Source organism: Mus caroli, unplaced genomic scaffold (genome assembly GCF_978045245.1).
Source record: "Mus caroli unplaced genomic scaffold, Mus_caroli_1 scaffold_1, whole genome shotgun sequence".
Taxonomy (NCBI): domain Eukaryota; kingdom Metazoa; phylum Chordata; class Mammalia; order Rodentia; family Muridae; genus Mus; species Mus caroli.
The window spans coordinates 48945752-48972736 of NW_028227256.1; the positions used below are offsets into that span (position 1 = coordinate 48945752).

General features: G+C 45.9%; 2 protein-coding genes across 8 annotated transcripts in view; one reads left to right on the forward strand and one right to left on the reverse strand.

Moving 5' to 3' along the window:
• Stat1 (signal transducer and activator of transcription 1) overlaps positions 1 to 20100 on the forward strand; it is a 40161-nt gene extending 20061 nt beyond the window's left edge. For 3 of the 4 annotated variants that reach the window (XM_021176468.3, XM_029475934.2, XM_021176476.3), the window contains exons 11-25: positions 767 to 859; positions 2542 to 2601; positions 3724 to 3753; positions 3842 to 3935; positions 4785 to 4826; positions 6896 to 6979; positions 7503 to 7601; positions 8541 to 8676; positions 10246 to 10295; positions 10854 to 10948; positions 11841 to 11986; positions 13514 to 13699; positions 14668 to 14743; positions 15655 to 15754; positions 18965 to 20100. In XM_021176468.3, coding sequence (XP_021032127.1) covers positions 767 to 859; positions 2542 to 2601; positions 3724 to 3753; positions 3842 to 3935; positions 4785 to 4826; positions 6896 to 6979; positions 7503 to 7601; positions 8541 to 8676; positions 10246 to 10295; positions 10854 to 10948; positions 11841 to 11986; positions 13514 to 13699; positions 14668 to 14743; positions 15655 to 15754; positions 18965 to 18979 — 1306 coding nt within the window. In that variant the 3' untranslated portion in view covers positions 18980 to 20100. Of the gene's footprint in view, positions 1 to 766; positions 860 to 2541; positions 2602 to 3723; positions 3754 to 3841; positions 3936 to 4784; positions 4827 to 6895; positions 6980 to 7502; positions 7602 to 8540; positions 8677 to 10245; positions 10296 to 10853; positions 10949 to 11840; positions 11987 to 13513; positions 13700 to 14667; positions 15103 to 15654; positions 15755 to 18964 lie in introns of those variants that run through there. The other variant, XM_029475937.2, reaches the window with a different exon arrangement.
• Positions 20101 to 23554: 3454 nt separating this feature from the next.
• The window catches only part of Gls (glutaminase), a 69655-nt gene continuing 66224 nt past the window's right edge, over positions 23555 to 26985 (reverse strand). For all 4 annotated transcript variants that reach the window (XM_021159995.2, XM_085837087.1, XM_085837090.1 and 1 more), the window contains one exon: positions 23555 to 26396. In XM_021159995.2, the coding sequence (XP_021015654.1) occupies positions 26240 to 26396 (157 nt within the window). In that variant the 3' untranslated portion in view covers positions 23555 to 26239. The remainder of the gene's footprint in view (positions 26397 to 26985) is intronic.

The window sequence follows — 26985 nt, forward strand, 5'->3', positions numbered from 1 at the left end:
CCCCATCTCCCTTTGCCCAGCCATTGGCCGCTGGCATTTTATTGATTAATCAAAAACCAATTGAGGGCAAGGACTTTCAGTGTCTGGATACTTAGATTACTGAATCAATTCAAAGTATTAGAACCAATTCCCGACGTGACGGGCTAATAGGTGTTCAGTGGCACTTGATTCTGTGTGCATGCCTTGCTTATGCCCGTGCCTGTTCCATAAACTTCCTTTTGGCTTCCTAGGAACAGTATAGTAGTTCTTACTCTTTCTGTCGCTTAGCCAGTATGTGCCAGGCCCAGCAAGTCTGATGTCAGATGCTTGCCCTCCTCTCCCTGTACGGTGTGGCCTGAGCCTGCACCAGGCTCTCGCAGCCTGCCTCCCATCAGCCTTTCTCCTCTCCCTGTACGGTGTGGCCTGAGCCTGCGCCAGGCTCTCGCATCCTGCCTCCCATCAGCCTTTCTCAGCCTTTCCCCCTAGGTTCCGAGACCCACAGCAGGATTTTGATCTGGCCCTTCATTACCTGGTAACTGCGTGGGGTCTTCAGCTACCCCATCAGGCCCCTTTTCCACAGTGACCCATAGGCCACTCTAACTTGCAGCTGACGTTACTTCTACCCAGTTTGTCAGACTCTCAAAATATTACTCAATGCTCCAGTGTTTTTATAGTCTTTCAAGTTTTCCGTCTATTGTCTCTGTAGGGAGAAGTTACTAATTTATTTTTTTACTGTGTTAACTGTGATGCAAAAGCTAATTTATCTGTATTTCCGGGTCACTGACAGCTCCTTCGTGGTAGAACGACAGCCGTGCATGCCCACTCACCCGCAGAGGCCCCTGGTCTTGAAGACTGGGGTACAGTTCACTGTCAAGCTGAGGTAACGAACATAGAGCTCCATATGCTGCCTGTCCCAGAAATTGTGCCTTTAATCCCCCCCCTTCTTTTTTTCATCCCAACTTGCTTCAAATATATAATACTCCTGGCTCAGCTTTCCAAGTGCTGGAATACATTTGCTTTTATAAAATGGTTCTAGGGTTTGTGAGATGGCTCAACGGTTAAGAGCACCGACAGCTTTTCTAGAGGTCCTGAGTTCATTTCCCAGCAACCACATGGTGGCTCAGAACCATTTTAATGAGATCTGATGCACTCTTCTGGTGTGTATGAAGACAGCTACAGTGTACTCATATATACATAAAAATGAATAAATCCTTTTTTTTTAAAGGTTCTATAGAGTAGTCTAGAGAAAACAAGTTTGGAGTGGTCATTTTAATCTTACTTTGGATAGCCAAGGTTTATGCTCAAAATACAAGTATAGCTAATATAGTCGCATATATACACGTGTGCCTCTTTTTTCTCACTGTAAATATAGGATATTTTTATAGTAAAAGAATCTCTGTGTAGGGAACCTCAAAGTCGGATGGAGAACCCCATGACCAAATTTTCAGCACAACAAAGATGTATTTGCATCAGAGGGACAGAGGACTAGGATAAGGAACAAAGACAGGATATAGAGGAGGAAGGAGAGGGGAGAGAACAAGAGAGAGGGAAGAAGGGGGAAAAATGAGAGGGGGCAGGGGTATTTGTCCCAGATTGGGACAAAGTACTGTCTCTGGACAGAGAGGAGGCACATGTGGCCCGTAGTAAAATGGCTGCTTAAATTGGTAAAGGGGGAACCCCTATGTTAGGATGAGGTGTTTAATTTTAATTGGACATGTTAATTAGGTGAGCCAAAGGGGCTTTTAATTGCTGGACTTGACTTCAATACTTAGATAGCTGGGCCTTGCTAGTCAGCCTCAGGAGGAGGAGGAAGTGGCCAAATAAGGGAATAAACCTTGGTGGCCAGCTTTAGGAATGTAATCTAACGGTCTTTTGCAAGGCAGAGCGAATTGAGGAACAGGGCAAAGCATACCAGAGCCATGTTTGCCACACTCAAGCTGGCCAGAGTGCCCTCTCTTCGAATTTCAGAAATGTTTATAGATAAAGTTTCAAGCAGCCTTCCCCAGAGGTGCATAGGCCCATGATAGAGCTTTATGAATCCTAGATAGACACTGCAGTAGTGTGTGAGTGTAGATTGTGGGGTATACATTTTTTTCTGGTGAGCGAATTCATATCTTTCACCAGGCTGTACCAGTGTTCTGTGATCTAAATATCTGTGGACAACTGCGATGACTTACCCATATCTATCCTCCCGTGATTTTGTACACATGTGTTCATGTTTCACACTTAGAAGTGGAGATTTTGATTAAAAATATGTTGATGGGTTATATAGAAAAGCAGCTGTTTGTACTAATGTCTGATTAGAGTATAAAATCAGTGCTGTGTTCTGTTAGAGCTTAATGTTAGAATTGTCCCAGCATTGCCAGCTAGGAACTGATTCTACAAATATACATAAGAAGAAAACCCAAAAAGCTATATAAACTTGTCAGTTCATCTTAACAACCATAATCTAAAAGTGGGGAGAGTGGTTTATATAAATGTTCACAGTTGGGGAATTTGCATAATAAATAAATTTTAGTCAATAACTTTGGTTAAGGTAACAACTGTTATTTTTCTTTCCAGACTGTTGGTGAAATTGCAAGAGCTGAACTATAACTTGAAAGTGAAAGTCTCATTTGACAAGTAAGATTTCTGTAATCTTATCTAAGATGCTATTTAAAACGCCGGTTCTCTTTACCTCTCTGTCAAATAAGCAGGCTGGAAATTCTTCCCAGGACCAGGACTGCACTGTAGGTCCTGAGGCCATGGCCTGTGAGGAGAGGCACCTAATGGGCTACCCAGGGCCAACCCTAGCAGCCGTTGGTAACTGGCTTCTCTCTAAGGATTGGGAGCTATGCCTAGAACATGTGCTCTCTAGACTAGAATAAACCAAAGAACAAACAGAGGAAAGGAGATTGCCTTCATCAAGTCTTAAAGCAGGTGGGCTTCACACATTACATCTCTCCGGCCAGCCCCAGAGAAGTGCAACACACTCAAAGATCCAGGCTTGTGCATCTGTAGCCAAGAGGGGGAGTGTTCCTGGAGTGAGGTTAGAGACATCTGCAGCAGGCATGAGGGGGAGCGACAGGGGTAAGTGTGAGGCCCAGTGGAGCCTGCTGCATTCTCTTATGTTTAGTTGCCAGCACTGAAGGAAAAAGAATGGGAAAAACACTATCTTGTTATTTTTTTCTCAAAATCACTCCAGACGACAGGGGATGAGATAAAGCTTAGTGGCGTTGTGATGTCCTCTCGTTTCTGGACCAACAGAGCATTGCTGCCTGTGGGTCACTAGTGCTGAGACGGGACGTGCAGTTCACTGAGCTCCTTATGCCTCTTAACCATTTATGCCTCACAGTCCCCCGTAGTGTAGAGCTGGCAGCAGGCTGTGTGAGGGAGAAATGGCAGGCAGGTGGCTTCCCACCCATGACATTCAGTGTTACTTGATCTCATTGGCGTGGGTGGGAAGGAACAAGTGAGCGAAGGGACAGGGACCACAGTGTAGATGAGCCCCTATTACTCTGTACATACTTTATGTGCATTTCTGAGACCAGTCTTACTCTGCAGCACACTCTGGCCTGGAACTCATGGTCTTCTGCCTCTGTCTTCTGTGTGTTGAAGCGTAAACCACAGGGAGTACCCTCCCCCCTGCCCCCCCCCCCCCGCAGCCAATGTATTCATTTTCTCTTTTATTTATATGACTGTGTAATCATGTGCATCTGTTTTATATCTATTAAATCTTACTTCAAGTTTACATATTTTTTACAGAGATGTGAACGAGAAAAACACAGTAAAAGGGTAGGTATAGCATCTGCACCCTACTTTGCTTATCCTGTTTGTTTAGTAGTTTGAAGCATTTTAAGGATTTGTGTCTTGCATTGTATAGATTTCGGAAGTTCAACATCTTGGGTACGCACACAAAAGTGATGAACATGGAAGAATCCACCAACGGAAGTCTGGCAGCTGAGTTCCGACACCTGGTAGGCAGAGCAGTTTGATGTCTTGATGCTGTCTCTGGTCCTTTGGAAGTCTTATAGGATTGACCCCCATACTTTCCCGACTGTGGGATGTTGGTCCCTTCTTCATATCCTGAGTCTCCTTGCTGTGTGTTTTGACAGGGGCTGTACGGACCTCAGTAGAGTGCTTTATAAACTTTCATGTGCATAAATTATATAAGCACTTGCCGCCTCCTCTGCAAGCAGCCCCTAAGATTCCAGCAGCATTCTAAGGAAACCATCCCCAAGTTCGGTCTTCACTTCTCCTGCCTTCCTAGTGTGTAGCAGCTTGACCATGAATGTTGCAAGAGAAGGAGGCCTCATTCCATTGGGTAGAAGGGTGGTACTTTCCTCTGGTCTCCATAAACCCAGTGTTGGGGCTGGGTACCAGCTTGTGAGCTACAGACTTCAGAGCTTGGGGGTGGCATGTGAGGCGAGGGCCTCCATCCAGCTTGGAAATCTGAGCGTGTCCAGATTGGCCCTTTAAATCTCAAGGATTGAAATCCGAACGAGGAGACTAGGTCAGCCTGGTGTGCTGAGCCTGGTCTGGAAGACTGCAGAGGCCAGCAAGAAGCTGTTTCGTGTGCCTGGGGCCATGAAATCGCTGCTGAAGGTGCTGGGCATACCATTGCATGCAGAAGGAGCAGACCTAGGTTCTGGGGCATACCCTCCCTCAGATTACTAACACTTCGCCAGGCTTCGGGAAGAGGCACTTTTCCCTCTTGTTCCTAGGAGGTTGTCACACCTTCCTTTCTAGTTATGACTGGGAACTGATCCGTGAATAAACACATCAACTCTAATGATTAACTTGCCATTTGGTTTCTTCTTTTACAGCAACTGAAGGAACAGAAAAACGCTGGGAACAGAACTAATGAGGTGAGCACCTGTGGGTGGCGAGCGGGTCCTGACAGAACAGTTCTGTTCCGAGAGGACGCATCAGTGTCCTGGGACCTGATGTGGAAGAGGGCTCGGGGTATCTGTGGGGATGATAAAAACACTCTCCCATGTACTTTCTGGTTGAAAGGCAGTTTAACCCACAGACTCATTGGCCTTACAAAGACAGCCAATCGGATGGGGCGTGGTGGGCTTTCATATTCTTCACCTGGGTAAAGAAATGAAGGCCCGGAAGTTAGCATGGCTTCCCTCAGAATGCACAGAAAAGCTGGAGAGGCTGAAGGTGACCGCCTTGGTTAGGGTTTCCACTGCAGCAAGGAAACACTGTGAACAAAAGCAAGCTGGGGAGGAAAGTGTTCATTTGGCTTAACTTCCACATTGTCCATCGCTGAAGGAAGTCAGGACAGGAACTCAAGCAGGGAGGAACATAGAGGCAGGAGGACATCTGGTTTGTGCTACTTTGTGGGTTCTTCTTTCTTCTACCCTTTTTTACCTCACCCTTTCAACCCCCTAACATAGATAAAAGAGAGAAGAAGAAAGGATAGAGAGGAAGGGAAAGAGATCCCAGAATAAAGCTGGACTTGGAAAGTTGGAGTGATGTTATTGTTAGACTACTTCCTGTGGATTCGAGGCTCCTCAGGGCCCTAGCATTTATTTACCCTCTGAAACTTCCCAGAATTTCAAATGTCACACGATTGCAGAAACTATCTCTAGCTGGCAGAATTGTGCTTCTGCTAGAGCATGAGGCATGTCAGTCAGCTGCCGAGGACAGTCCCAAGCAGCCCCATGTCCCCCCCCCCCCCCACCTGAAGCTAAAACAAAGACATACTCAGAATATTTCTGTGTTTTTTAAAAAGAAACCAAAATTTCAGAATTTTCACTCCACGGGAGCTAATGCAGAGGCCACGGAGGGGTGCTGCTTACTGGCTTGCTTTCTCTAGTTTGCTCAGCCTGCTCTCTTATAGAACCCAGTCCAGGGATGGCACTGCCACCCACAGTGGGCTGGGCCTTCCCCATAAATCACTAATTAAGAAAATGCCATATAGCTGAACTTTATAGGGGCACTGCCTGAATTGAGGTACCCTCCTCTCGAATAACTCTTGCTTTGTGTCAGGTTGACATGAAGTTAGCCAGCACGGTGACTGAGTTTGAAGATCTAGTGTTGCCGACGGTTCCCTGCCATTGCATCCCCTACACCGTAGCATTGCTTTGTCATAGATCCTGTTTTACAACCTGGGCCTTAGAAATTATGTTCGTGGTTATTGAAAATGAGAAATGGTTGGGCATGGTAGTGCAGGCCTTTAATCCCAGCAGTTGGGAGACAGAGGCAGGGGAATCTCTGAGTTGAAGGCCAGCCTGGCCTACAGAGTTCCAGGACAACCAGGGCTGTTACATAGAGGAAACCCTTTTTCAGAGAGAAGGGAATTGGGGGAAAGGAAAGAGGGGGATGAGAGATGAACAAAGGGATAGTCTGGGCCTGCGTTGGTTTGAAATTGTCCTTGGAGCACACGTTGTTGGCTGTCATTCCATATTACGACCACTGGAGGTCACTGCAGCTACAAGACAAATACTGGTCTGTGCAGCACAGACACAGTCTTTGCCACCTTCTAGGTCTAGGAGCTATCTCTATAGTTCCAAGATGGTGTGGCACAAAAGAGCTGTGTATGGAAGTCACTTTGAAACTATCCCTTTCTAACAAACCAGAGCACTTAGGACCAAACATATGTGGGTTAGCAGTTTCAGGAGAGGCTCTGACTATTAAGACCCACCCTCACCTCCACTTCCCCTGTAAGGTCTGTGGGAGCGGGCAGATGGCTGGAGGTCAAGGGGTCATAGCTCGTGAATAAACCCACTTGTAGTCGCCACTTTTCCCACTGGTGTTTCTGTCTCTGAACACATAATCCTTGCCATAATTAAAAACGCCTTTGAGGGAACACCAGGAAGCTTGGGATAGTAAAAGGTTCTGAAGTCCACGCTCTGGATCACAGCTGATTTTAGGATCTCTACAACCTATTTGGGCTTTGAGAGCTATTTTCTTTTTGTTTTGGAAGGGGCCTCTCATTGTCACCGAGGAACTTCACTCTCTTAGCTTTGAGACCCAGTTGTGCCAGCCAGGCTTGGTGATTGACCTGGAGGTAAGATTTACAGCTTCCTAAGGGAGAAGACACGCTATCTTTACTTCCACAAAGGCTGATTTTTTTCAGTTTTTATTTCAGACTTATTTACCTAATTGTTTAAAAATATGATCCCTTTAAAATTATTAATATCTTTAAAATTTTCTGTGTATGGATGTTTTATCTGCATGTATGTCTGTACACCACATGTATGTGTGGTCCCTGCAGAGGTCAGAAGAGGGCATCAGATCCCCTGGGACCCAAGTTACAGACAGCTATAAGCCACCCTGTGAGTGTTAGGAATCAAACTTGGGGCCCCTGGGAGATCAGGCAGTGCCCTTAACTACTGAACCATCTCTCTTCCCCCAGAGTGATCTTTTCCAGCTAATACTGTGTTGACATTGATGATCCAGGAAGCTGGAGACTTGAATTCACCTTAAAACTTTGCAAAAGAAATGTCCTGATTGTGCTAGCCAGCCACTGTTGAGTGTTTAGCTACTAGAAGGGAGCTTGAGATGATTCCAAGGTCTTTGTTCCCTTTCAGACCACCTCTCTTCCTGTCGTGGTGATCTCCAACGTCAGCCAGCTCCCCAGTGGCTGGGCGTCTATCCTGTGGTACAACATGCTGGTGACAGAGCCGAGGGTATGGAAAACACATGTGCTTTAGTACAGTTAACCAAGGCTGCTGCTGCTGCTGCTGCTGCCTGCTCCCATCACCAGGTGTTGGGGAAGATAGTCCCAAGCCCTGTGGCACCAGTGAGGACCTTGTGTGATGGGAAAATAGTCACACATATGTGCCAGGCACAGGAACAGTGATTTTTCCTTCCGTGTGGATGAACTCAGGCAGTCGATGGCTTTATTTTTCTGGCTGTAGAGGGAGGGAGTCCTTCCGTGTTGCTTGTTTTAAAATGTATGCACTTGTTAAATGGACATGCATTTTCTTAGAGCAGGAAGACACTGCAGACTGGTCCGTTGGCTCTCATTAGGAAATACTGTGTTCTGTAAAGTAGTCAGGAGTTCTGGTTAATCAAATACAGGATCATTGCTCCCAGGGGAAAATTTAGAGCTCAGCTTCTGTAACCCTTGAGTCGCAGCATTCTTGGCAGCCCATGTATAGGTAACGTGAGTGCGTTTCTTTTTAAAGGCACCTTATCTAGTCTGTCTGGCGACTTGTTACACTGTACCACGTGCCTGAGTGAAGCTTATCTAACATCCTCTTTCCATGATGCCCCCGCCCCCCATGCCTAGCACCATTTTAAACAATGAAGTCACTAACAAAAATCACAAAAATGTGAAAAACAGAGAGGCCAAGATAATTGTGCTCTGCAACAAAAAGCTAGGATGTTGTTTTGTTCTACCTTAGCCGGGAACATCAATCTGGGACCACAAACTTGCCTCAAGTATTGATTTTGGAGTTATAAATAAATAGACTCACAGGCGTGAACCTGCTAATTTCTGAGGATTCTCATCCCCGGCTGTGACTGCCTGTGTGTCACAGAAGCCAGCAGTGAGCTCTGGGGCAGGCTGTGTCTGTGGCAGGTGGCTCCTTTGTAACTCCAGCCTCTGGGTGTTTTCTCTACAGAATCTCTCCTTCTTCCTGAACCCCCCGTGCGCGTGGTGGTCCCAGCTCTCAGAGGTGTTGAGTTGGCAGTTTTCATCAGTCACCAAGAGAGGTCTGAACGCAGACCAGCTGAGCATGCTGGGAGAGAAACTGCTGGGTATGGTTGGACACGCACCCACAAGTCAGCCTTCTCCTTCAGTCATTCCTTATTCTGATGCTTAGAGGTACAAGAGTGCTAAAAATCAGTTGGTTTTTAACTACAGCTGGCTGTAGCCAAGTGAGATCAAGGCTTTGAAAACACCATTGAGTTCTGGTAAAGGAACAATGACCCTTGTTCTCTTATGTCTGAGCCAGGATCTTAAAGGGAAATTTTTAGATTATGAGCCTGAAATAAGATATTGATGAGCAAGATGAGCTCTTAACGTCCTTAGAAGTAAAAGAGGAAAGTCCCTTACATAATAAATTTCTGGGCTTAAAAACCCCGGGGTCTTGTGCTGGCTGGGCCCTTGTTGCAGGAGGCAGAGCCACAGTTTTGTCTGATCAGGCAGTCTGGACCGTGGCAGACAGTTCTCTCTCAGTGGCTAATGTCAGAAGACTTACTCATCTTCTACAATGAAAAGTCAAAGCCTCCCTTATCACCGGCAGACCTTTCAATGAACTGGGTATCTGCAGCATGTCTTTAAAATTCCATCAATACCGTTGTCCAGGTTTGCGGTCTGTGTAGCAGGGTGATGCAGACGGTGGGTCTTTCTTAACTGAATGTCCCTGGAAGGGTCTTCACTCACTTGTGCACATTAACAAGGGTCTAGGACCTTGTTCTGTATCCACATTTGGTGAGATACAAGTATTTTTTTCCCCCGGCTTGTAGCTTATCAGCGGTTTCCTTTAAACAAAGTAGTGGACTTAACACAGATCAGACCACATGCCGCATTAATTCATATGGCTAATTATGTTTATGGCTTGTATCAGTTTGAACAACTGTCCAATTTGTGAGAAGGCTGAGGGAAATACCTAAGTACAGTGAGCTTATAAAATCCACCGGAGGAGATCTCGGCCTTATTTGGAACTGCACATTTGATCTGCAGGGCTTTTGGTGGGGAGGGACTTCATGTAGGCAGAGGAACATCGGGAAGGGGTGCTGGGTAGAGACAAGGGTGGCTTCTCCACAGAGCCTTCAGGGAGACAGGGGTCATGCCAAAGTCAGATCAGCCTGGAAGGGCGTGTCCTGGGGTGGGGTTTATAGAGCTCTGCCTGCTCTCTGGGAAAGGAGCTAAGAGGCACCAGATGGCTGGCTTGATGTGTCAGCTTCCTCTGCGCTTTCATAATCCGATCTCAGTAATCCCCCATGCATTCCTTCATGCCGTTGGAATCAAACCAACAGACAGCAACGTGGTGGTGCACATCTGTCATCTCAGGCTGGTGGAGTCCGAGGCAAGGATGGGGAGCAGTGAGTCTGAGGCCTGACTGAGCTACACAGGGAGACTCTGTCTAAGAAAATAAAGGGGGTGAAACAAAGCCACCATTCGTAGGCTTTAAACTGCTTGTTGGTCCTCTCAGTCTGTGTAACTGGTGGCCCATTTCCAGTTAATCTACCAGAGAATATCAGCTCTGATGTAGTCACCCTTTGCAGTAGATACAAGAGCTCTCAGTCCAACTAGAGCAGCAGACCAATTTCTGTTTGGTAAAAAGGTGATTTTTGTTTGTTCGTTTTTGTGTTTGTTTCTAGGCCCTAATGCTGGCCCCGATGGTCTTATTCCATGGACAAGGTTTTGTAAGGTGGGTCCTCCCTGGGTTGTTTGCTTACTCTGGCATGTTCATCTGTCCCCCTCACACCCACTAGGACAAGTTGTTTACCTTCCTACAGGGCAGGAGGTTGGTCTGCAAGCAGAGACCGAAGGGCAGGAAGCACCTGCCTGAGTGATAACATTCTTCCACATCCCTTACCCCAGCCTCTTAATCAGCAGGGTTCTGGCTAAGGCCGTGTGAACCGGGTGCAGTGCAGTTGTGCAGAGCTGCCCCAGCTCGAGGGCACCTGCACAGGGTGGCGAGACCCTGCAGGGTTCGCCAGCCGGAGATGAGCTGCTCATGCTGGCTTCTGCTACAGTGAGCACACTCTTGTTTTCCAATCATCTGGGAAGCCATCTTTGCCGGATGCTGCTCTTGGGAAAGGGAACCAAGGAGGGAGAAGCTCTAGCAAGTCAGTAAGAGGCAGGGGGAGCCAGCCAGGCACTTCCACTCAGGAATGACTGCCCCTCTTGCTTGATCTGGGGTCTCTTTGGAGGGGCAGGCAAAGCAGTGCTTTGGTTAACCAATTGTGCATTTGTATACTTGCAGGAAAATATTAATGATAAAAATTTCTCCTTCTGGCCTTGGATTGACACCATCCTAGAGCTCATTAAGAAGCACCTGCTGTGCCTCTGGAATGATGGGTAAGGGTCCCTGAGCGCGCCAAGGGCTGGGGCCAAGAGGATTTGGCAGGGGTTTTGCTCAGAGATGCACACTAAAACCTGGTATAAGGCTCCTTGAAAAGACACCCTCAGGAGATTAAGCATGTCTTAGGATATCTATATCTATGTTTAGATCTATATCTATATATTTAAAAGCTAAATTAAAAACAAAAACCTCTTAGCGTCATTAATGTATTTATTCATTCTCACAACCATTGTCAGTGTTTACTGTACTGCCCTCATAAAGAATCAGAATCCACCAGAGGGGGCCGTGCAGATCTTTAACTTCAGCAGAAGGCCGAGGCAGAGGCAGGCTGATCTCTGCTCATAGCACAGCAAGTTCCAGGCAGCCAAGGCTGACAGTGAGACTCCGTCTTTTTTGTTAAAAAGAAGGAAGGAAGGAGAGAAGGAGAGGGAAGGGAAGGGAAGAAGGAAGGAAGACAGAAGGAAAGAAAGAGAGAAAGAGAAAGTGTTTAGTTAGCTCATTCATTCCAGGGATCAACTGATACCTCCGTGGTACCTGTCAGTTGACCAGCAGTGATGGTGTCTGAAGCTCTGTTATCTGAGGCTGCATCCCCAGTACAAGATGCCATACGGGGACACTGTCATGCATGGTGTTTAAAGTCAGCAAGTAACAGCAGAAGACGACGCATTGCCTGTTTACCGAGCCACACCCCATGCGGCGTTCATCCCGATTCCTACTTAGCACATGAGATGCTCCCTTTAAGTGCCAGTTAAACATTTTGAAAGCATACATTTTCATAGTATGTTCTCTTGTCAGGCAGCAGCAGCTTTCTTAGACTGTAAGTCAAAATGGAAAATGAAATTCATGAGTGAAATACAAAGCGTCTCCATTCATCTCTTTAATACCCAGGTGCATTATGGGCTTCATCAGCAAGGAGCGAGAACGCGCTCTGCTCAAGGACCAGCAGCCAGGGACGTTCCTGCTTAGGTTCAGTGAGAGCTCCCGGGAAGGGGCCATCACATTCACATGGGTGGAACGGTCCCAGAACGGAGGCGGTGAGTGAAGTGTCTCCCGCATGCCGCCCTGCCACACATGTCTGTAATCTGTCGCTGAGGATCAGCCCGTTGGAATAGCTTTGGAAAGGAAGTAGCATATCCTATAATCACACAACCTGGCTCTCCATAGAGACTTAAAGCAGCGTGAACACTGGCGATAGGCTGCCCGGAAACGTGTTGTGGAAATGATGCATTTCAAAGCAAGGCCAAGTTTTTCCTTTCTCTCAGGGTTACGGCCTGCAGATCAAGGATGTGAATCAATCCTGTCTGCTCCCAGTTGTTGGAAAGAATCACATTTCCCACAGTGTACGACTTCAGACTCGACTCAGTCCAGAATAAAGTGCCCGTGTGAGGACAGGCTTTGTGAGATGTGTCCCTGCAGACCCCCCCCCCCCACGCTGCTAGCAGGGACTGCTAGGGTGAGGTGCAAGCAGAGGAGCCATACCTTCATCTCTGCCATATACTAGATTTCTAGTTAACCAAGTGACTAAAGCACTCCGAAATCATGGTATTATACAGGTTGAACAGAACAACAGACAGGAAGAGCAATTTAACAAACTAATAGTTGCTTAAGGCTTGCTTGGAGAACATAGGGAAAGCTGGGTGTCCTAGGACTCTCTGTTTCCTTTGGATAGATTCAGAAAGGATAGTCTTGTGATTCTACTGATCTTTTCCAATGAAACAGGAGGTCTGGAATCAGGACCTAATGCAGGCAGTGGGCGCTGAGGTCTGCCTGCTTTCTTTTTTCCTGGTGGTTCATATCCCCTGAGAGATGGGGCTGAGAAACTGATCAAAGGGGAAAGCACTTTGCAGCCAGGAAAGCTCAAGCAGGGCAGCACCAGCTACAGGGATTTAGGCTGTAGGATAGTTAGGGGGGAAGAGAGACGGGTGGGGGTCGGGGAGAGGGAGATGGAGAACCCAAGCTCGGAGGAGCAGTGCACACCCAGAGGTGGGGATCTAGGCTCCAAACAGGAGGGAACTGAAGCACAGCATATTCCCTGGAGGGCTGGAGGGAGGAACAGCACACAGCATCTTGGTTTTCTTTCAAGAATTGCTTGTTCTAATAAAACAGCGTTTGTCTATCTTAAAGGAAAAGCAGAGAGCGAGCCGATCTTTAATGACCTGATCTGTAGCTTGAGCCTAATGTGTGTGTGTGTGTGTGTGTGAGAGAGAGAGAGAGAGAGAGAGAGAGAGAGAGAGAGAGAGAGAGAGAGAGAGCACGAGAGAGAGCGATTATCTATCTGCAGACAGGCCTTGCTTTGCTTAAGATTGAAAGTTTTAGAGCGGTTTGGGCTAGAGTTAGCCCCTGATGGGATGTGGATGTCCACAAGAATGTTGTTACTCACTAGTGAAGGCAGTGTTTGGTTTTCCTCCTTTTGAAGCAGGAGTGTGATGCCTCTAAAAGTACCGCAGGCTCTCTGACTCCCCCTGGGCTGTGTCTGCTGTGCTTTAGTGCTTGCTCTCTGTGCTTTAGTGCTCTCTGGGGCGCCTGGGACTCACTGGACCTCACTGGTTTCCTCCGTGTAGAACCTGACTTCCATGCGGTGGAGCCCTACACGAAGAAAGAACTTTCAGCTGTTACTTTCCCAGATATTATTCGCAACTACAAAGTCATGGCTGCCGAGAATATACCAGAGAATCCCCTGAAGTACCTGTATCCCAATATTGACAAAGACCATGCCTTTGGGAAGTATTATTCCAGACCAAAGGAAGGTGAGTGCCTGAGCGATCTGGGGTGCCTGTGAGGGAGAGTGCAGCAAGGCCCTTCCTGGTGCTCCGTGGCTCCCAGACAAGTTAATAATCACCTTGGTCCTCGCTATGCTATGGGTGGATTGTAGTGGCACAAATGCCAACTGTAGCATTATCAAACTATTGTTCTCTTGAATTAATGAAACAGGCTTTTTAAAACGCAGCATAAACACAATAGAGTTGAAATGTATTGATTGGCCTAATGTGGCGATTAAGAGATGAATAGGTATTTCTGTTTGAGGATATTAGAAAAGTCTGTTTCTGGTCCTGTATATTTGTTATTACTTCTTCCATATAAATGGAGTAAAGGGTAGGATCCAAGGCTAACTGATTTCGTCTAGCCTGCTTGGGTTAAAATGGAGGGAACTGAGGTCCAGGATCAGTGAGTGGCCCACTCAGATAGGCTCAGTTACTTGCGGGAACCTGTTGTTGTTAGTGACTGACTATACGAACAGGAAGCCTCTTATGGTACAAGTCTGCCTCCCAGGTCGAGGTGGGATTACATTTGGAAAAGTTCAAGTTAGATCCCTCCAGCTTTGCCACAAAGCTAATAGCCTTTTGGAAACTGAAGTCTCGCTCTCGGTACTTTAACCCTGCAGCGAGGATGCCTTTAGGCCAGCCCCAGGGCTGTGCATACTCCATCAGCTAGACCAGAGACACCTTTGCACACGTGGGCTTCATTCACCTTGTAGGATTTCAAGCCTTGGGAAGAGGAAAGTAGCGAGACTCCTAGCTCTTTCCTGGTGGTTTCTCCATTCCCACTAGCATTTCAGTTGACTTAAGCAGGAAGGTCAGGACCCGACAGAATTTCAGGACATTCTATGGGGTCCTGTCCTTCTGTCAAGCAAATCTGAGTTGATCCCTCAGAGTGACTGTTCTATTCCCGTGTGATTTCTGCTAATGTGAAGTGTACACGGTGTGCTTGCTTGTAGCACCAGAACCGATGGAGCTTGACGACCCTAAGCGAACTGGATACATCAAGACTGAGTTGATTTCTGTGTCTGAAGTGTAAGTGAGCACAGAAGACTGGCTTGTTCAGAACCGCAGGCCAGCCCCGTCCCTGGCTGCGGTCCATTGATTGCACTGGCTCATGGCTCATGGCTTGCTTTTCCAATGTAACTGATGTTGCCACCACAGTTGGACATTCTGGAAAGATCGTAACTAGCCCTGGTGTCAATGCTTCCTGGCATTTTATTGCCATAAGATTAAAAAAAAAAAAAAAATACCAGCAGCAACAACCCACCAGCCAAACTCACAATAAACAAAAATGAAACAAAGTTGTATGTGAGGCCTTCCCAAACTGACACTTTGAAAAAAACAAAAACAAAAACAAAAAACATGAATAAAAAAGAAAAACCAAAACTTGATGAGTGGGAAAGCAGTTCTTTTCAAGCAAAGGCCAAAGTCGGAACTGGGGTCCATTTTCTCCACCTGCTTTGATTCTGTCGTTTCGTTCCATAGAAGGTAGGAAGTGCTGGAAAAGTCATTGTCAGTTATTTGCTTGCGGCACTGTCTGGGGGTGAATGGATGTAGCCTTCATGTAGAACCCTGTGGAGCAGCCTTATCTGCATAGACCTCAAGGTAGGGAAGAGGGAGCCCCAGACATCTCTTGGTGCTTTTCTGTCCAGGGTGAGCCTCGAGAGTCCATCACCGCAGGATGCCACCGCACATGTTCACACTGAGGCTCCCCAGGCAGCCGCGATCGCTGTCTCTAAAGCCTAGTGTTACCCAAGGGGCCGGGCTGGGAACATAAACCTCCCGAGAGCTGTATTCTGTGAGTTAGGTTTTATAAAGTGGACGTTTTTCTGAAATAAGACTACGAAGTGATCGCTCAGTCTCAGATAGAGAAAGTGTCTCGGCTTGTACTGCGGCCCACATAACTCAGGTGTTGACCCTGTCCTTTCCCCTCTCTGTTCCAGCCACCCTTCTAGACTTCAGACCACAGACAACCTGCTTCCCATGTCTCCAGAGGAGTTTGATGAGATGTCCCGGATAGTGGGCCCCGAATTTGACAGTATGGTGAGTACTGTGGCAGGGGTATTTCCACCCTGGGGAAGCCTGAGGCAGGCTGGTACTGCATCGGGCTGCTGTGAGGAGCTCAGAGAAGGCCTTTATTTTATTTTGTTTTATTTTACTTTTTAAAAGAAAAGCTTGTGTGTAAGCTAGCTGTTCCATCAGCAGGATTTTATCTCTAGCATTTCACATTCCGGTCCGCTGTGAGGCAGACAGCTCACACACTAAGGCCCGAGGTTGTTTTCAGAGGTAGCCATTTTCCTGTGGCTGCTGTGTCTGTCTGGGCCCTAGTGAAGGATTTATCTGAGGAAAGGATGGCTGCCTGTCGGTCACATTGACTACACACTACCGAGCGGTGGTGAACATTTCTGCCTGTGTTACATCTCAGAACAAACTCATTCTGCCAGCCTCTGAGGCTGTCAAGGACTTGGGCAGAATGAACAGCTCGGGTAGTGACTCCCTGTCTAAATAGAAACATGTGTTTGCAAAAGAGAAACATCTCCTTTTGGGAGACTGTTTCTCAGCAGATTCAATAGTACCATTTGCCTTTCAGCCTGGGACCCTTCCTCCCTCGGACGGGCTTTGTTCCAGCGACTGCAGTCTTGCTGATGCTGTCTAATTTTAAGCTCTTTTCCACATGAATTCAATCCAGTTCACTTTTCAAAGCTTGCCTAACGCTTTCGAAAAGAACTCCCTTAGCTATTGCAGGCCTTTCTTCATCACCATGTGCCCTGTGCATAGCACAAACGCGTTCAGGAATGAGAGGGAGGATCAGAGGAGGGGCTGGGAGAGAGGCTTGGGAGCGGGTGGGTAAAGCTTCATGCGTACATGTTCATGTGCTGGGGCATGCTAGGCTGTCACCTCAGTGACGGGTGTTTTTCCCGTGTGACTTTGTGTTCTTCACCTCACCAAGCACACTAAAACACTTAGAGAACACCTTCTCATAGCTCTCTGACTCTTGAGCATTGCTAGTGTGATCACAGAATAGCTCTTTTCTTGATAAAATAAGGCTCTGGTCCATGGAACCTAGCACCCTGTTATTTCTGTGAAAAACATCTTGTCTCCTATGAAAATGGAGTAATGGCAAAGCCTGATTCAGAAAATGTAAAATAGATCGAAGGGTCCTGAACACAGGGTGAGCTTTTACAATCCTTGCTCAGGAAGTCACCTCGCCATCGCCACCATTGATAGGTCATGCCTGTCAAGCTTCTCCCATGCACCAGGCAGAATCTATTTGCATCTGTTAAGGTGAAGGCAGTGCTGGGTGAGGAGCCTGTGTGACTGGAACTTGGCACGTGGCATTCTAACTGTCATCACCATTGTTGTTTGTGACCAGAGAACTAAGCGCTTAGTTCCTCCTTTTGTGCAAAGAGCGCTCGCTGCTTTCAGTGTGCTGGAAGGTGCCATTTTGGGGCCTTTGACACCCTCAACCAAATTCCAGGAAACGGGTTTGTAGTCTTTGGACACCCCCTGTAGCTATTCTATTCCAGTGGGGTTTTTTGTTTAATCTATGGAATAAAGATATACAGATACAATAAATGAGCATGTAACAAATGTCCACTCACCACAGTAGTCTCCAGATGAACCCCCAACAATCTCAGGGGCTCTAGCAGGGGCCCTACTCTTAGACCAGGGAAGAATAAGATTGGCCTGTCAAGTCACCATAATGCCACCACGATGTGCTCTGTCCTCGAGCTTATTCTCGACTTCTGTCCAACATTTGCTTTTGGAATTACAGCATATGAGCTAAGTGAGACGACTCTGTCTGTAATCCAAGCAGTCAGGAGGCTGAGACAGGAAGGTCTCCTGGTGGAGGCCACACAGGGCTACATCCTCTGTCACAAAATAAGCAAATGGAATTAGTTGTGTGCTCTGAGGTGGAGGTGGCCCATGGGCTAAAAAGGTAGTCAGGGTTGATGGTTGGTCCAGCCTTGGCTCTCAGGCTCCTGAGGAATTGTGCACGAAGGCCAGTATATAGGCGCTGCTCTCTGTAATATGACTTGGGTATTTATTTAGTCTAACATTTCCATACAAGTCCCTATGGACTGGAATAGACCTAGCCTACTTTCCCGGAGGCCTTTGCCCAGAGTTCATACTAACAGATTGTCTACTATTTTTCTTCTGTTGTATTGGACATTTTATACATGCTTTCAGACTTTATACTTTGACCAGACCTTAGGTGTTAGGCACTGTTAGCCAACTTAGCACATGAAGAACTTGAGGTTAACAGAGGTTAGTAAGCCAGTCACATAGTTAGAGGATGTGGGTACAGGTTGTCTTCATCTCTCTCTCCTCTTCTCTCCTGCTTCTACAGTACACCATTTTATAGAATGGTGCCATTGGCCAGACTGCAACTGGAGGAAAACCCTTCAACATGCTTTTCAGTCTAAAATTGCTTTTCTAAAACTAAAGAGGCTTTCTTTGCAATCTAGCCGTGTGTTTGTGTTGGGGCATTCAAGGGTTACAGAATTCTCCACTGTGGTGCTGTCCTATACCCTGAAGGACGTTTAGCAGCACCCTGGCCTCTACTCTCTAGAATACCTGATGCCAATAGCACACACATGCCCATGCCCTGCAACAGTTGGGTCAGAAATGCCTTCAGAGCGGCCGAGGAGCAGAGCCATCTCTAAGTGCACCAAAGTGGAAGTCAGAGTCAGGGGCAGGCCAGTGTTCTATGAACACTTTGCTGACTCCTGTATCCAGGGCAGCTCGCAGACTAGGGAGGGAGCTGAGGCGCTTGACAGTGATTTTACTTCTGATTTACTGGCCCACGTCTGAAACACTGGCTTTGCTTATTTTGCTTACTCAGTGGCCTTTAAGAGAAGGTCATCATTTCCCTCTCCGCCTCTCCCCCTCTCCCTGGGCACATGGCTCAGCATTTCTTCACACTCGTTTTGAATGAGCTGAATTGCCGTGCTGCTGTCCCCAGACTTGCATAACAGCAGAAAGCTTTATATAGTGTGTCTGGGATGAGTCACAGAATTAATCCAGGAGGCCAGACAGTAATAGCCCATCAGTTTAGGTGGTGTAAAAGGCCCTGATGATTAGTTCCAGAAGAATGAGAGGACGCACTAGCCCTTCTGGGTCCATGGTGGTAGTTTGCTGTAGGGGGCATTCTCCTGCTCTCTATTCTAGGGAGGGCAATGGTGTGAACTACATGAATCACATGTCCTAAAGTCCGTGTAATGAACCTAACTACATTCTGTCTCTTTGCAGATGAGCACAGTATAAACACGAATTTCTCTCTGGCGACATTTTTTTTTTCCCATCTGTGATTCCTTCCTGCTACTGTTCCTTCATATGCAGTATTTCTAGGGAAATGCAAGAAAGAGCGTCACATTTGCTGAACCCTGCTGGTAGAAAGTGGATATTTCTCTAATTAGAAACCTGTTACTCTGAAGGACTTCATGCATCTTCCTGAAGGTGAAATGGAAAGTCACTTAACGCAAAATGGATTTTGTAAACAAAGACCAAGAGGTCCACCCAAGCATCAGGACTAGAGTGCGAGTATTTGGGGCAAGGTGAGGAGAACGGTCACTTTAGTAATGGTCTGTAATTAGTGCCCAAGTGCTGCACATCACTGGAAAGAGACATACTCACGGGGGAGGGGCCTTCTTGATGGAGGAATGTTTGTGTCCCAGGAGACATTGGTACTTCCCCTCTCCGGGATGGCTGGAAGTCTTCCGCTGTTTTACATATGGCACAGTTCCAAGTCAACTTTAGATCCAATGCGCTATTAAACTGTAGTGGGCATCCTTCATGTGAGTGGGAAGAAAACAGCCGTGCTCCTTACTGCAGCTTCTGCCAAGGCATGGTTGCTCTCCTCAGGGACTAGCTTTGTTGGTGCAATGGCTACACAAAACTAAACACCAACAGAAGTAAGACCATCTCCATGAGTACTCCACCAAGCTAAAGGGTTTTTGTTGTCTTTTTGGTCATGGATTGAATAAAATTGTCTTTACACATCCATTAAGGAGGCCAGCTTTCTTAAAGCAATTTTTCTTTTTTTTTTAGTTAAAATTAGATATAGGTGAACTCATGTTTTTTAGTGGGCTGACTTATCGGTTTTAGCTGGTTGTCTAATTAGCCATAAACTTGGAGAAAGCAGTGACTTCTTGAATCCTTAGCCAAATATGAGTATCAGATAATTTTGTTTTATTATTATTATTATTTTTTGAGACAGGGTTTCTCTGTGTAGCCCTGGCTATCCTGGAACTCACTTTGTAGACCAGGCTGGCCTGGAACTCAGAAATCCACCTGCCTCTGCATCCCAAGTGCTGGGATTAAAGGCATGCGCCACAACTGCCTGGTCAGATAATTTTAAAGAACTCCCTATAAATGTATGAGAACCACTGTTACTGATGAATGTGGTTTTTTGACAACTACATTCACAACTGGCCTGTCTTGTGTTTTGTCACTGTTTTGAGGGATGATGTTTTGTGGCACGTGCTGTGGTATGATCACAGCCTGGTGGTTCTGGTCGCGGGTTGGTTCTTCTGGGCAGCTTTCACAGACTGCTGTGCAGCTGCACCTACAGTGCACCTCCATGGGCACCATAATACTTTGTTTCACTTTGGTAAAGATCAGTCCACCTTACAACCCGAGTGCAGGTGTGTACCACGGTAAGTGTGTACAGTCCTTAGGGAAAACAGGGAAGCAGAGGCCTCCTCTCTCTTTCATGCCAAAATGAAATGACCAAGAAACAAAACATTTAAAAAGTTGTTTCTAAATGCTGAGACCTAACCATTGCTTACACTGTTGTCTGTTGAAACAGTTTGTTACAATTTCATTCTGTTGAACTAGGTGAGACTTTAAGAAATGTTGAAATTATGTTAATTTCCTATTATTATTTAATATAAAGATATTTAAAATGTCTAGTGTTATGAGTTGGTTTAATATATATCTCATGTATGTATCAGTCCTATTTTAAGTACTTTTTAAAAAAGACTTGTTTAGGTATATATTTTATGTATATGGGTGTTTTATCTGAATGTATGGACACCAGAAGAGAGCACTGGGTCCCATGAGACTACAGTCAAATGGGATCACAGTCAGATGCAATTTTGAGCTGCCATATGGGTGCTGGGAATTGAACTCAGGGCTTCTGGAAGAACAGCCAGTGCTTTTAACTGCTGAACCATCTCTTGAGACGCCTATGGGTCCTATTTTAAAGGAAGACCGATATTTCCCAAGTGTCACCCTTGCTTACTCTACTGCAGTCACAGGAACTATGGCAGTTTAAGGTAGGTCAGTGGGCAGGCCCAGCGGTGAGGCCTCTTTGAGGTAGAGGCATGGGGATCAGGAGTTTAGTCATTCAAGGCCGGCAGGGCTCCATGGGATCACATCTAAGTCAGGGCAAGACATCCACTTATACTCTCAGGTAGCTAGCTGCCTGTTAAAAGTCACCAAGCATGTCCTAGCTTAAGTATGACTAGGATGGCGTTTTCTAAGTACAGAGCATATATGTAGCACTTGGGAGAAGCTGATCTAGGGACTTCTTGAGGCGGCAGTGCTTAAAGTAGACTCCATTGACTGCTTGGAGACTACTGTGGAATGAAGGCATGTCTCAGTAAACAGAACAGATCTGTGGCATCTGACTGCCTCAGGGAGGCATCAGACCAAGCTGGAAAGGATTTTGAAAATTCTTTTACCTACTCTGGGAGCTGGGAGGCTGTCCTTCATCCCGAGGGCATTATTTATCTGAAGGCATCTTTTGTTTAAGATTCATTTGTTCCTCAAATATGTTCAGTGCCTGCCTTGAACCAGTTACTATTTATTCTAGTTGCGTGGAAGGCACTAATAAAAGAAATGCCCCACAGTCGTTAAACGTAAGATGTTCTAAGACACTAGGCCATATGCTCAACATAGTCACTTTACCCATGAAAGTTTTGTAGGGATCTTGTGAAGCAAAAAGAGCCAAAAGGGAGCTGGGGAGCTGGGTCAGCAGCCCAGAGCACTTGTTGCTCTTGCAGTAGATTCAGGCTCAGCCGTCCCGCACCCACAAGGATTGGTGGCTCACAATCATTTATAACTCCAGCTCCAGGGGATCTGATGCCTTCTTCTGACCTCCATGGGCACCAGGCACTCAAATGCAAAACATTTATACACAGTCTCATTTTGTTTAGTCAAAAGCTACAGATAATTTAAATGTTATAGAAAAATGTACATAATTTCCAAGAAATAGAATTTAAACTGACTGTGGAAAGCTGAGGCTACTTAGTAGTATTGTCTAAAGCTTTGACTGTTCAGGGATACTCTAACTTTGGGTTGTATATGTTGTACTTGGAGTTTAAAGGTACTATATGATCTATTGTAGGAAAAAATAATCATAATTTATTAAACTAATCCTGAGAACACAAAGTAAAGTGACCCAAAGGCAGAGCAATCACTGTCTATTGTCAAGACTTGTGAGTTTTGTACTTTACAATGCTGGGACACTTCATTCCCCACTGTGGCTGTGCTGGCAGCTTCCCCCTACGTCTTGTCTAGAAATGAAGTCATGATATTTTGGAGTCGTGACCGTTTAGCTTCATAGTGAACTTTCTGCTGATCAGTTGAAAAGGCAGCAAGAGGCAGGGCTAGCCCCGTGAGGTTGAGAGTCTGCCAAACTCTAGAACAGAAATGAGCTCTTCTTGTAATGCCCTCCAGCCTGCTGTGTTAGCTTACTGCACCTCCTTAAAAAACAATGGCCTTAAGTCTAGACTCTTCTAACCCCAAACACATACACACCTGCTAGCTTATGAACTCAGCCCTTTCATATGCAGATAATTCCCCTCTCATAAAAGCACCTAAGTGCAACCCAGTAAGTACATCCGTGGGTCATTTCCTTCAACGTCCATGGATTGTGAACTTACTCATATAAAATCAACCTAACCTTCTAAAAGATACCATAAAAAGAGAATGATCAATATATTAACAAATGTTAACCTTTCACTAATGGGGTTGCCTGTGTGCTCTGCGCCACTACACGTCCACCTGCAGATAAACATGTGTGCAGTAGGAGCTGACTTAGGTTTCAGAACTTAACAATGCAGCCGTCATGCCTGGCCCCAAAACTCACCTGAGAGGCTTTAGCCAGTTCTGAGTAAGCCAATATGTGTAAGTGAAGATGTCAGCTGTAGCTTTGTGTTAGGGGTCAGGGAGACAGTATGGGAGTAAGAGTTCCATACTGTGGTCCGCTCTTGGATCCCATCTTCATCAGTAAAAGCATGGGTTAGAGAATTCCACAAGCCGTTTCAAATTCTAAATATCAGTAATAGAGATGGCCTGACACAGCTCCTAAAACCAAGCAGCTTTGTGGAATATAACTTCCATAAGATGAAGATGGGGTTGGTACGGCGTGCACATAACTGCTGTGGAGGTAGAAGCTAACTTTACACCCAAGAGGAAATGCTGCGCCAAGAACAGGGCTTTTGGGTATTGATTGAAAGCATGTGAAGAATTGGGGGGAGCTCCAGCCAGTGCAGCTCAGATCCCAGTGTGATCGGATTGGAACGGCTCTCGAGGTAGATTTCAGTGCTCTGTGGAAACCTGTCTTCATTCAAGGATACTTTCCCTGGCATGGTGTAAGAGCATGGTCTGAGCTTCTAGAGGACTGAGCTGGCCTGTCCACTTCTAACCTTCACAGCTAGGTCCTCAGTTCTCATCTTGGTCTTGTGGTCCAAACTTCCCACCCAATTCTATGTGCCTGCCTCACAGCAGGCTGGATGTAAACCAGCTACAGACCTCCAACCCAACAGCCCAGAGAAAACCTTAGTTATTAAAAAAAAAAAAACTTTTTCTCATAGTTTGTTTTCAATACACATATTTATTATGCTGTAAAAAGCAACACTATCTGATCTCATTTAAAATAAGTATTTCCCAATTCCAGAATACTTGCAATTTATAGTTTTAAGGTTTCATTTTGGGAAATGTTGGAAGTAAATACATTCATAGCTGTGGACTCCCCAGCAGGGATCTACATCAAACATCAGGTTATCAAGTCCCTGACGGACAGCTGGATCAACAGTAAACCCAGCTCTACAGCTAAAGCACGTGTAGGCAGCACTGGGGTATAGCATATCACCAGACAGGGGTGTCAGAACCAAGACAGCAGAAACAGTGGCATAAAAAGATCTTCAAAGCAACATGATCATGTAATGGTTCCAGGATCCAGAAAAATTACCTAAGATTGTAAAGCCAAAACAAACAGATCTTTGGAGTTTACAGATGGTAGCAGTTAGCAGCTCATTCACACACACACAGGGTCCTTGTTATTATCAGCCAGTAGCGAACAGCCAGAGCAAGACCTGGCACAGGAAAAAGAGCATACTCAACCAAGCCACAAAGACTGTACAAAACAGCACTGAGCTGAGAAAAGATGAAAACATTTGTCTCAAATAATATACAGAACCATTACTGGAGGGAATCCTCAAAGTCACTGGCAATATTTAAGTCACATACTGAATCACAAAAAGCCAGCTGCTATTGAAATAGCATTATCTCAGTTGATTCCAAAACAACATGTTCACCCATTAATTTTGAAAGTTGTCCCTGCGTAGGATGTTCCCAGGGCCATCTATCCACCTGTCTTGAGGGGTGTGGAAGAAGCAACATAGCGACAGGGCTGGCTGGCTGCCCACCCACCATCCTCCCCACAGACTCTGGAACTTAGGAACACATTCGTGGTGCCTGTCCCAGTGAAGGAACCTTAGCCACAGTTTCATCAAGGGTGGAGCTGGCTAGGGAATGGAGGGTGTGGCTGAAGCTGACTTTGACTGAAACAGGATCAAAGCAGCTGGAGGTTACCGGGTGAATAATGTGCCCCCAGGCATAAAGCATGGATGCGAGCAGTGCAGATAGTGAGGGTCACAGAAGACGCTGTAGTACTGTCGGAACCGCTAGTATCTGTGTAGTTGAGAATTTTGCTTATTTCATAAAGCAGTTTCTTCATAAAGCAGTTTCCAAGAAGTCCATGTGTATGAGTGTGTGTGTGTGTGTGTGTATGCCAAGTGTGCATACACTTGTGTGCAAAAGTCCTCACTAACATACCCTTCATCTCTTGGAGGTATAATAGGGTAGGTCCAGTATGTGGGACTCCTAGACAATTATGTTCTTTGTAAGGTCGCTTTTACCTATTATCCAAGTTAATCATAAATTACCTTTCCAAAGCAAAGAAATGGTGGGTCTGCCGGGCGTGGTGGTGCACACCTTTAATCCCAGCACTCGGGAGGCAGAGGCAGGCAGATTTCTGAGTTCAAGGGCAGCCTGGTCTACAAAGTGAGTTCCAGGACAGCCAGGGCTACACAGAGAAACCGTGTCTCGAAAAAACCAAAAACAACAACCAAACAAAACAATACAAAACAAAACAACAAAAAAAGAAATGGTGGGTCTAACTTGAAAATGAAGTGATCTTATTGAATGATACAGCCCACCAACAGTTAGGCAGTAGAGGAAGAGAAAGATACGCAGGGCCCCCCACAAAGGGGAGCTATCTTGATGCAGACATTTGACAGCAGGATTCAAAGTAAGTGTTATTTGTAGCTTTTCCTAAATATATCATTATAACTTTGGTAACTGAAAGCATTTCTGAATTTTTCTTTATTGTAGAAGCTGAAAAGAACTTGTAAGTGTGCAGTTTCGCTGTCTGTACTCTTAAGACTGATGATTACTGTAGATGTCATCATTTTGGCTCATCTTCCTTAGATAAATGGCCAAGCTCTATCTCTGATGGTAGAGATGTGAGGCTTGATGGCTTGCTGAGGAAACATGGAAACTGCATAGTGAGCCAGTGCTCTCTTTCCCAGCTGAGGGGGACTGACAGCCACGCAGCACAGAGAGGCTGGCCCAAGCGTTGTATGGAAAGGAAAAGTGTAAAAGTGCTAGAACTATATTCACACATACGTTTTGGTCACCAAACATATCTTAACAGATTCCCTGATAAAATCTAATCAGAATCGGCATGTTCTATGAACAGTTAGTATCTATTTTAATATTTAAAGAGTCACACTGGGAAGTGAGGGTGATAGACATTTTAAACACTCAACCATACAAGTGTAGTGGTCTCTCAAACACTCAAAACTAAATCTATATTTAAAGTCTTAAAGATCACACTATTTTCACCTAATAACAGCATCGACCCCGTGGACAGACTGTACAACAAAGCTCAATCCTAAGTGCATATGAGCATATCATCACCAGGGCTTGAAAATGTACAAAACACAGACCGTGAAGACCGCACAGTTCAGCTAGCATCGGTGGCTACTCTGCTACACCACATTGTACAATGCACGAGGTAACTATCGCTCACATTATGAAGGGAGGCTGCTTCATTTCTATTTTTTTCCCAAAGAACTCAGATTTGTCGTGTGCGCACAATGAAGGGAGCTCCGGTAACACTGCAGTGACAGATGTTGTAAATACACATTACTACCAGATAGAAATATACAGTGCTCTCCATAATCATGTTCCACGATGACTAGGTAAGTAATGGACATCTGGGGATTCAGAGCATTATAACAACCCATCGAGATTCTTGTGGACAGTCTGGTTTTCCTTTCCATCATCAGAATCCCCTTGAGGTGTGTACTGAACTTGGTATTCCTGAAGGATTTTAAAAACATCATGGTGTCCAAAGTGCAGTGCTTCATCCATGGGGGTATTATTCCACCTGCAGCACAGCAGACAGGGCCGTTAGTCAAGTAACTGCTGCTCCGAGCCAGTGCTCCAGCACCCCCAGGTTTTCCATCCAAGCTCCATGGCTGTTGACGGTCATCTATACTTTAGCAGTATTACAAGTGAGACTCCCCCACCCCCCAAAACACACAAAAACGTTCTTAGAGTTCAGACACTGGTGTGAGAGAGACATCTTGATAATGAGGATAATGGAATGAGTTCTATGAAAAGATTCTGTTTCCTCATCCAAATGCTAAAAGAGGGGCCTTTGGAAGCCAAGTCTACTGTTGACCGGTATTCACAAACCAGGTAGTGTAACATCATCCTAACCTGTCACAGGAAGCTTATGTCCCTGTGCATTCAAAAGTTACAGCCAGCCATAAATCTTCCAGGTTTCCAATAATTTCATGGCATTAAATGCATGTTAGATGAACAAGCTGTGCCCAGAGGAAGTGACCCTTTCATCATAGCAAGTAAGGAAGGAAGCTGCGGGCTCACCTGGCCCACTGCCTGATCAGAACTCCTAGTCTGCACTGGTGTGCTCCAGCAGTGAGCAGCTGAGGTCTGTGGAAAGGCATGGCATT